General features: G+C 34.4%; 1 protein-coding gene across 1 annotated transcript; it reads right to left on the bottom strand.

Annotated features, from left to right (window-relative positions):
• Positions 1-1080: 1080 nt before the first annotated feature.
• Positions 1081-7733, bottom strand: LOC105125020 (uncharacterized). Its single transcript, XM_011025289.1, has 11 exons — positions 7661-7733; positions 7231-7467; positions 6070-6303; positions 5002-5310; positions 4833-4898; positions 4008-4505; positions 3857-3916; positions 3197-3361; positions 2745-2961; positions 2297-2641; positions 1081-1712 (listed from the first exon to the last, which is right to left on the bottom strand). The coding sequence occupies exons 2-11, from the start codon at positions 7456-7458 to the stop codon at positions 1600-1602; spliced, it is 2235 nt and encodes a 744-aa protein (XP_011023591.1). The 5' UTR covers positions 7459-7467; positions 7661-7733; the 3' UTR covers positions 1081-1599.
• Between the last annotated feature and the right edge of the window lie 2409 nt (positions 7734-10142).

Genomic DNA, 10142 nt, shown 5'->3' with positions numbered 1-10142 from the left:
AACCCGATGATTGATTCATGAGAGTTGATTCTATAATCTAGCAACTCATAAATCAGGTGGAATTTGCCAATCATGTTGAGGACCACTAGTGTATGAGGATGGCGATGGCGCTTGTGGAATCCACCGTATGGATGGAGACCCATGACTCTGATTTGAAAAGTCGACATTTCTCTAAAAGGGAGAGGAGGAGAGTATGATCCATTTAGGCACAAAACAAAATATAAAAATGCAAAAGCATAGATACAAATTGAAACAGAGTCATGTCTGCAAGTATATGTGAAAACATCACTTGCATGAGCCCTATCAGCGTGATTGTGGACCCTTGGATTACGCTTGATTGAGGGGAAGCAAGGATTTTTAATTATTAGTAAAGCAAGCACTATGCTACACACGTAGTCAAATGTACTTGTCTCCCATCCTTGACTCCTAAAACACAATAATAATGCAGGAGACAACTTTCCAACTAATAATTAAAATCTTGATTGAGAAATAAATCTACTCATCGCGGACCATTACCTTTAGACGTTACGTCTAAACAGCCTCTCTAGGTTGAATTTAATCAATCTATAACATATATAGATCACTAGGTGCTCATTTTCTATGCATGGAAACTTGCCGGCCAAGATTTTCAACTTGCTTGTAGCCACAAGAAGGTTAATTTCCCTTGAATGCACCAGTTTGGATGTAGAGAGCCGACATACGATTCAAACCAAGAGCGAAGAAGTTGATCGGTGCTTATGGTACTCAATCCTAGGTTTAACACTATGCTCCTGCTAAAAATGAAAAAGCATATATCTATTTTCAAATTATGCTAGAAATTGTAAAGAGTAAAGATAATGGAGGCTAGTTGACTTCCAAGTCGTCCTATCCTCTTTTATGAGGAGGAGGTCCTCCGCCGGCATGCCTTCTTTATACAAATAAGTTGAAAGTCCCAGAAAATATTGCATCAGCAAACTAGTAGAACAGACAAAGCAACAGTAATTCTTTATCAGAGTGGTTAAGTTCATATTTCTAATCTTCATTCTAGCATGCTGGAAAGGTCCTGCATGCAGGCACCTTCTGGAAAATGTCACAAACATGTTCGAGCAAGAAAATCTGTTTTTTTATACAATAAAATTGATGCACTTTATTAATTGAGTAAAAAATGTCTCCGGTCACTTGAAAGAATGTAGCGCTTGACAACAAGCACTATGACTGAACCTGTAATACAACATGATAAAGGTAGAATGGGAGGTGGATCTAGAGAAACAAATTATTATACACGTATACATGCCATAATCCTATTTCTAGGCATATGGGTGTTGTATGATCCACCCATTTCACAACAAAATAACACACCAAAACAACTATTGCTTAGCTAGAGCCTTGATGTAAAGAATGGCAACCAATAAAGATGTTGGCTTGGTACCTGAATATCAGATCAGGTTTCAAGGAGGCAACATTTGGATCTTTTCTTCCCCGAGTGGTATCCTTGTGACAGCGCAACTGTGGCTTATGCCCTGGAAGCCTCATCATGAACAAAACAATTGGACTCAATTAGACAACTACAGTCCCGGCCAAAAAGCTGCTAGTGAACATTAACCCATCCTTCCAACCTCATCATCCAACATGTATGTGTGGCAAATTTGGAGGGTTGCAGCTTACTAAATTTGCCCACAAATTAGCAAGCGTGAGAAAGTAGTGCTCCCCATTCCACACCACAGTTTTCATCCCTGTTCAAGGAAGTCAAGATGGTTAAAATATTAATTTGTTCAACCTGGTTTATAAGCTCTATGAATGCATGCCAGCATCATCTTATAGTGCCATGCCAAAAAGGTCTCCAACAGAGGCTAATAAAATAACAAAAAAAGCTAGCACACTACTAGTCTCTCGGTTCCAAAATAAGTGGCTGCTACAAAAAATGATAAAAATAATAATTTATTTTTTAAATAATAAAAAATTAAAATTTCCATTCCACTCACAAAATCAGAAAATCTATGATTTGTATGAAAAAAATAAATATTTTTGGTTTAAAAAATAAATTACAACTTTTATTCTTTCCACAATGGTCACTTATTTTGGACTGAGAATGTGTTTTGCAAATTAGCACACTTCAATTTTCTAAATTTATAGATAGAGTGAAAGGCGACAATTTCTAAGAACTCTAAATTGCAGTCTGTTGGTATGAGCTTATGGACGCTCAAAAGACACAAATAGCATCTTTGCCACTTCGCGTGTCATGATTGATATGAGGAAATTGATTCTTTAAGTGGCCTAGCCTCATCCAAAAACTATATAAAATCAATATTCTGCATACCTGGTACTATTCCTGCAGTTAAAACTGACAGTTGACAGATAGGACCTTGTCCACAGAAAACATGGTTATACAGCGTAGGAGCATCAAGATCGTGAATATACTTAATCGATTCAATTAATGTAGTGAGACTTCCATTATTATAAAGACCAGCTGGATCAGAAATGCTTTGCAGAGCTTCTTCAAGTCCAGAGCTTGACCATATAGTGAAACACTCACTTAGAAGAGTGAGCAAGCCCATGGGATTTGTAGAGCTCACTAATAACCATGGCTTATAAAGTCTGGCCGAGGACCCAATAACTTCAACAACTCTATATATTTCTCCAAGGGCGACAATATAGTTCTTGCCTGCAACACCTCAAACAATGTCACGTTAAAATATCAAACACATATACAAGGCATCCGTGAAAATTACCAGATCTCTTGTTACACATGAATGATAATGGGGTACCTTGAGGTTTAGATAATATTTGATCATGGACATCTTTTTGTAATGACTGCATCCAAATTAAGGCACCATGTTTCAGCTCTCGAGCACAAACAGACAGGATTTCAGACCAAGTGGAAACATAACTAGATTGCTCCTTCCTTGATACCACCATCAAAATCTTTATTGTTGATGCCACATGTTTGAGGAGTTCCATGGTCACTCCCAAATCATTCTCAACCTGTCATCATATGATATAAAATATCATTAGCATGAAACCAGAACCAGTATAAAGAAAATAACGCATTAAAGAGATCAAAACGAAAATATCATTCCCAAAATGTTATGCTGAGTTTTAAATATACACAACTTTGCATAAATGAAGCATTAGCCAACTTATAGTGTAGATGCTAAAAGAGGCCAGATTCTCCAGTCCAACGGTTCTTTAATAATAAATTAAGGCAAAAAAGACTTACTAATGACAATTTACTTGTTAACTGATATTCTGATTCAAACACTTGGAACTTTGGTTCTTGCAAAACCTCAACAAATGCATTGAGGCACAATTTTCTTGGGGAGTGATTTCCTGTGTCAACTTCACCAGAAAACAAACCATCTTGCTGCAGTTCATCATGAAGATTCTAGAAGAGCAGATAACAAAGCCATATTATGAAATTGTAAGCCCAAATATATTTCTTGTACTATATGCATAAATCATTACATATCCAGAAAAAAAAAAAAAAACTGAAATCTGAAAGAAAGGGGAAACAAAATTAATGCTTAATTTCCACAGTCAAATTCATACTGAGGCAGCACAGAGAGATGCATAATTGTAACAGATGCAAGTTTGAGAGAGAATGAATACCGGGAAAAAAAAAACCAGCAAAGAAAGTAAGCTAAAGACAAAAAACTTATGCAAGTATCTCCAGAAACTTCCCAGATACAGATTTATCACCATTTCTGAGAGTAAATGAAAATATCTCCTAAGAAATAAGAGACAAACAAGCAATCAGATTATAATGCCTTTTGAATTAGTTCATTGATCTTTTCAGTACAATGTCTTTGACAAAGGAAACAAACCAGAAGAGATTGTGCAAGAACAACGAGGACACAAGTGACCAAACAGAGCTACCAACCTGTATTTCCATTCCAAGGGCTTTCACTTCAGCATCTTCATTAGCAGCACTTTGAGCTTTCTAACAAAAAGCATATTTCAAAATTCAATGCCATTAACAACTTAACCTTTGAGAGAAGGAAGGTGAGTAACTTAACAAGGCTACTACTAACCTTTAGATTATCAAGATGACACAGGGCAAGAAAGTGTAATTCTTCCTTCAATTTGCAAAAAAAATCAACATAATCATTTAGCTCTATTTTGGTGGAATATTTTGTATTAGGCTCTCCAAGACCAATAAAAGAGGCCTGATCTTCAGCTCTGATCCCTGAAGAGGCATCTTTAAATTCCCAGGAATCGTCATCAAAATCATCACTATCACCTGCTAAATTAGACTCTATTACAACATTGGCAGGGCTCAATCCACTTCCACTGGGATTTTGACCATGATTAACAGCAGTATCATGCTCAGCTTGACTGTATAAACTTGATATAAGATCGTTGATAGAAATGTTTAAATGAGGACTCTTAATGTCATCTATTGGCTTTGAACCGGACAGCTGAGGTGAAATGTCTTGATAACTCACAGGATCATTGGAATCCTGTTCTTCATCACCAAAAATGGACAAGGGCAGGGCTCCTTTATGACTGATTGACCTGGCCATGTTTCCCTGATCAAGAAGAAGGAAAGATCATTATATAACAGAACAATATTTGCTCATGAATGCATACACTATTAGCAAACTTCACTCTGTCAAAGTTTCAAACATAAATCAAACTTGATCAATTTAGCAAAGATGGCAAATAAGAAGGGCTATAAGTCTCCGCAAAGGCATCTTATATCTACTAAAAAAAAGAAAACCAAAAAACAAAAATAGATGTCCTGGGATGCACTATTTATATTTTTTTATGCTATATGTTTAGACGCAAACCACCGTTAATATAATTAACTGCATACAGTTTTATTAAAACACGAAGCATTTGAAGTGACGAAGCACCTTAATTTCACCATCAAATGGAAATGCTTCCACAGCAGCAGAAACTTCAACAACCTTTGGCTCTTCCTATAGCCAAAAGGGAAAAACAAGGATTCATTAATTCATGTTATTCAAGAAATTTAAATACAATTGAATCACAAAAATAAAATAAAATAAATAAAATTGTCACCTTTTCCTTTGATCTAGTTTCCAAAAATGCATCTTTAAATTCCCAAGACTCCTCATCAGAATCAACACCATCATCTGGGGAGGAATGTGAGACTTTTTTGGTATCGTTCTGCTCATTTTTAGTGTGTGTATGGAGCATTTTAGTGTCTTGAGCCAAAAAAGTGCTGAAATCAAACCCAAAGTCCTGTCCAGGAGATTTTTTGGAGGTCTGTTGTGATGCACCAAATAAATCACCAGTACCAATCACTCCACTGCCAAACCTAATTGCATGTGTGGTTCCCTCAGGATTTTCCACCTTTCTCTCATCACCCTTCACACTAAAAAAAGTCAGACTTGATGAATAAAATGAAATCACTGAAGAAATGCACAAATCCTTGTTTAATGGCTCTTTTCAGAATTTTAGCCAATGGCATTAGGTGTACAAAAGTTTAGCCATCTCAACAGCACATAATAAATGCAAAATTAAGCAGCACTTACGCAAGAATGATCAAAAAGAAAAGAAAGGAAGAAACATTAACCAAACTTAAATAAAGATTTTCATGATGCAACCACAATTTTGTGTTTCTCTGTGTTCTCATGAATCAAGTATCTACTAGCATGTCCTGATTTATTAATAATTTTCAATCTTATTAACTCAGAGCACCCTAATCCCTACCATGATTTGCAAAACAATAAAAGCACTATTTGTTCATGTTATTTTTAGACCCTGTTTGGTATTGTGATAAGGATTGCTTTTCAAAATGCTTTTTGCTTAAAAATGCATTGAAATAATGTTTTTTCATTTTTTAAAATTAATTTTTGATATCAGCACATCAAAACAATCTGAAAACACTAAAAAAAATAATTATTTGAGGGAAATAAAAAAATAAAAATCAAATCAAATTTTTTCAGTTGAAACTCAAAAACAAACAGGCTCTAAGCTGAGAAGAGAAACGTCAATCACAGATGCTTCATTGTTATTTAGGACTGACAGAACCAAACAAGACAGTTCAAGTTTTAATTTTATTAAACCAAATGGAAAGCGAACTAAAATTAAAATATATCTAGTAAATCATGAGAACCGTGCTACCTTAGTATTCTTGTCAGCAGTCCCAGATTCTGATTCTGCAGCCTTGAATTCCCACTCATCATCGCCACCAAAATCCTCATTTTCATCAGATAAATTCAGATTCATCTGTTTTATATCTGAGTTCACTTCATTTAAGTTTGAATTCTTGAGTCCATCCAAACTCAATGAATTCCAGGTTGAATTGGATCCATCAAAAGTCAATATTGGCTTGATTTCAGCTTTCATCTGCTCACCCTGAACATATTGCAAATGATATTGTTAAACTACATGCAGAATAAAAAACAATAACTTCCCAACAGCTCAGTTGCCAACAGCCGTTATATCACTCTATGCCAACATAGTAAACAAATATATATACTCAATTGCCAATCAATCAAGTAAATATCAGAAGGCCAATGTTCGTCAATGTCCTCAGTTTTCTCATCATGCAATGCAAAGGGACACACAAGAAACCTCAAAGGTCAATGAAATCATGAGAACCGCAGATTTACCTCAGAGGTGCCATCTCAAAATGCAATTCTGATTCTACACCACACTCGAGCCTCCATTCACAAACACCACTAAACTTCACATTTTCATTGACTGTGTATTAAATTGTTCCCTGTCTGAATTAACTCCACTTAAATTTGAACTCGACTTGTCCGAGATCAACACACTGAAACTAGGTGCCACATATTCAAACTCAAACCAGATGTGGTAAAATTCAATTATAACACATTTTTAATCTTAATCTAGACAACTATCATTGTTCTCATCAAATCAACAACAAGATTCCAAAACATCATCTAAATTCTCACTTTCAATTTCATTGAGGAATTTCAATGGCATTGAAGGTGGAAAAAGTTAATCATCACCTTTCATGGTTTGCAAGCTGAGAGTACAAAGTTTTTGACTAAATGTGGCTGACACAGATACTTAGCTTAGATGAGGAGATATCCTATTAGTTTGGAGACAGTCTAAATCTTAAATTCTATTTCTTGTCAGAGAATATCTTATTGGTGCACATGTCTCCATTGTTCCTTAAAACAAAATTCACTCTCTCTGTTTTTTTTTTTTTTGGAAACATGAGAGCAAAGTAGATAGTGAAAAGAGGCAAATATCGTGTCCTCAAAAGAGAGGAAGCTATTACAGTCTACGATCAATAATAAAAGTTAACATTACCTTCTCTTTCTCATCTTCAGCCTGCATTCTGGAACCTGTTTCTTTGAATTCCCAGCCATCACTGTTACCAGGTGCTGTATTTCCATCAAACGCACCCGTATTCAACCAATCCCAACTTGAGTCGTATCTATTGACATGCGAGGTCCATCCATTCAAATCTAAGCTTAAAGGATTCCATCTTGAATTTAATCCATTAACATTAGACACCAACTCATTCTCAGCCTTCATTTCACTAGCCTGATTCAATAAATCTTCATTAAAAAACATCACTAAAACAAATCCCACATTCAAATCCTCATATAACAAACAATAAACAAATACACTTTCCAAATCTAAAATGTATTACAAAAAGTAGATGAACCACACAAACTTAACTGCCTAACTCAATGAAAACAAACAGATGAAAACAGATAAAAAATCGAAACTTTACCTTAGAAATGTCAACCTCCGCATCAGTTTTAGTGTCTGCACCTTTAAATTCCCAACCATCATCTTCATCATCATCACCACCACCACCACCGAAACCGCCACCGCCACCGCCACCGCCATTAACATCGAATGGCTCATTACCATTAACCAATCCCAAATCCACTCCATTCCCGCTGAAATTCTTATCTTTTTGAACCAAATTCGACTCGGTTTTATGTGAATTCAATCCGTTTTCCTTCAAATCCAAATCCAACCCCTTGGAATTCATTTCATCCTTATTTACACCATTGACAGTCAATCCATTACCATTCAAATTTTCCCAATTCATATCCGAGCCATTAAAACCGGATCCGAACCCATTATTCCTCTCCTTCTCTTTATACAAATTAGATATCAAATCAATCACATTAACACCTCCTGACCCCTCTTTATTTTTCGAAAAATGAACACTTTCATTTTTTGGAGGCTCGCCCGCACCTGATCCTTCCTCCTCCTCCTCCTCTTCAATTTCTCCAAACAACGAAAGAGGCAAAGCTCCATTTGGCTTCTTCCACCGAGCCGAATTATTAACTCGACTCGGTGCCGATCCAGGCTGAGTCAGTGACTCGGCCGGATTCTGATTTTTGGTAGAGAATTCAAAATGGGTAGTTGAGATTTTGGGCAGTGATAAGGTGTGGCTGAATCCACTGGAATTGCTGCTGACAAAATTGAAATCTCCCCAATCATCATCATCAGCATCAGCATCATTGGTATTGGTGAAATCTGAGCCGCTGATCATGGTGGAATTGGAATTACCAGCTTGATTTGACGGAGCGAAACTGAAGTCGCTAAAGAATTCTTCTTTCTTCTCCATCGTCATTGTTCACTGCCATTGATGTTCCTTCGAGAGCTTCCTCGTATTTTTCTGAGGGCGTTTTATTTTTTTCAGTGCGCAGGTTAAGGGTGTGTGCACATGCGGTTTACTTTAGATTTTTATAGAGAGAGTATAAATTGGGATCTGAACCTGCTGATTGGACACAACTAGCGGGCGCTTAAATGGGTTGTGCTATGATTTTTTTTCTCTCCTGATTTAAACAACTAGGATTGTATCATTTACCGTGCGGTACGGTGCATTTGATTTTATTTTTTTATGAAAAAAATTAAGTATTGTTAATATATTTTTTTAATAATTTTTTTAATTACCTGCGAGAGTTAATATGATATAGCTTAATTAGTTTAATAGGTTTAAAGATATATAAAATGAATATTAAAAATATAATTTGATAAAAAAATCTAAGATATTTTTTTAAATTATTGAAATAAAAATATATTTAATCAACTTGAGTTAACCCGAATTAATATACTAAATTCATAATTTAAATTATAAAATTATGATAACTTAATAAAATATAAATTAAAATAAATTATAAAACTTAATTCTGAATCAATCTTTAATTTTAATTATGAGATTTTGATAAAAAAAAAATTAATATTAAATAATAAAATGAAATAGATATTTTACTAATAAATTCTTCTTTTCATTTAATTTTTTAATTAAATAATGCTTTGTGAAGAGGAGAAAATAAATTCCCCTTGATTTTTTTTAATTTAACCTAAATCCTTTTATATATATATATATATATATATATGTATATGTATATATAATGAAAACTAAATCCTATTTATTTCACCTAGTTTTAGTCTAATTCTTATTTTTTAATGTTAAATTTTGCATTTCATTCCATATTTATAAAACAAAATATGCTTCTTCTTCTTCTTCTTCTTTTGTTCTTTCTAATAGTAGTGTTTGATTATAATTTCAAAATATAAATATAAATATTAGATATGGAAAGGACATGTTACTTGTTTTTTATATTTTAAAAATATATAAATTTATTTTAAAAAATATTATATATACAAATTTATTTTATATCTTTACCTCTGTTCTTTTAACTAAATATTTTTTTTTATCCCTTATATATTTTTCTATTCTATCCTCGAACATTATACAAACAAAATATATTGTGAAAGCAAGCAACGCCCCCACGAGCACTCAAGTCATGTCATTTCTTCGAGATATCATCTCATCTGGGATCTCGTTCTTCACCATTAACCTCTAGCTCATGGACTTCATGGATCTGCCTCGTTCATCACTCATTAATAATCGAAGGCAACAGCATTTGATTGTACAAAATCATGAAGAAAACTAGTTTTTTTATTTAAATTCAGTATTTGAAAAAGTTTTTAGCTTTTCAAATTTATAATTTACAATGAGTTCAGAAAATATATTTTAGAGGTTCTTCGTGCATTTTATTACACAACTGTAGAAGATATCTAGAGGAAGAGACAAATCCAAAATAACATTGTTAAAGGGACAGACATACTAGGATCCTTGAAAGAAGCTATAAAACTAGATAAAAGAGCTATATCCCTAGCAACAAAGACACCAGGCAATGGCCAAAACTGACCTCTGAAACCATACTGTGTTTTGCTCCTCCTGCTGA

This window comes from Populus euphratica, unplaced genomic scaffold (genome assembly GCF_000495115.2).
Source record: "Populus euphratica unplaced genomic scaffold, PopEup_1.0 scaffold28.1, whole genome shotgun sequence".
NCBI lineage: Eukaryota > Viridiplantae > Streptophyta > Magnoliopsida > Malpighiales > Salicaceae > Populus > Populus euphratica.
The sequence above is the reverse complement of the archived record's forward strand: the minus strand, read 5'-3'. Positions and strand labels throughout refer to the sequence as shown.

Bases quoted from the DNA above. Each gene is read 5' to 3' on its own strand.
- LOC105125020 (XM_011025289.1), bottom strand. From the start codon at position 7,458: ATGAAGGCTGAGAATGAGTTGGTGTCTAATGTTAATGGATTAAATTCA. The intron at 5,311-6,069 runs GTAGCACGGTTC...TTTAGTGTGAAG, and splicing joins CTGCTGACAAGAATACTAAG to GGTGATGAGAGAAAGGTGGA. The intron at 3,362-3,856 runs GTTGGTAGCTCT...CTGCTCTTCTAG, and splicing joins CCCTTGGAATGGAAATACAG to AATCTTCATGATGAACTGCA.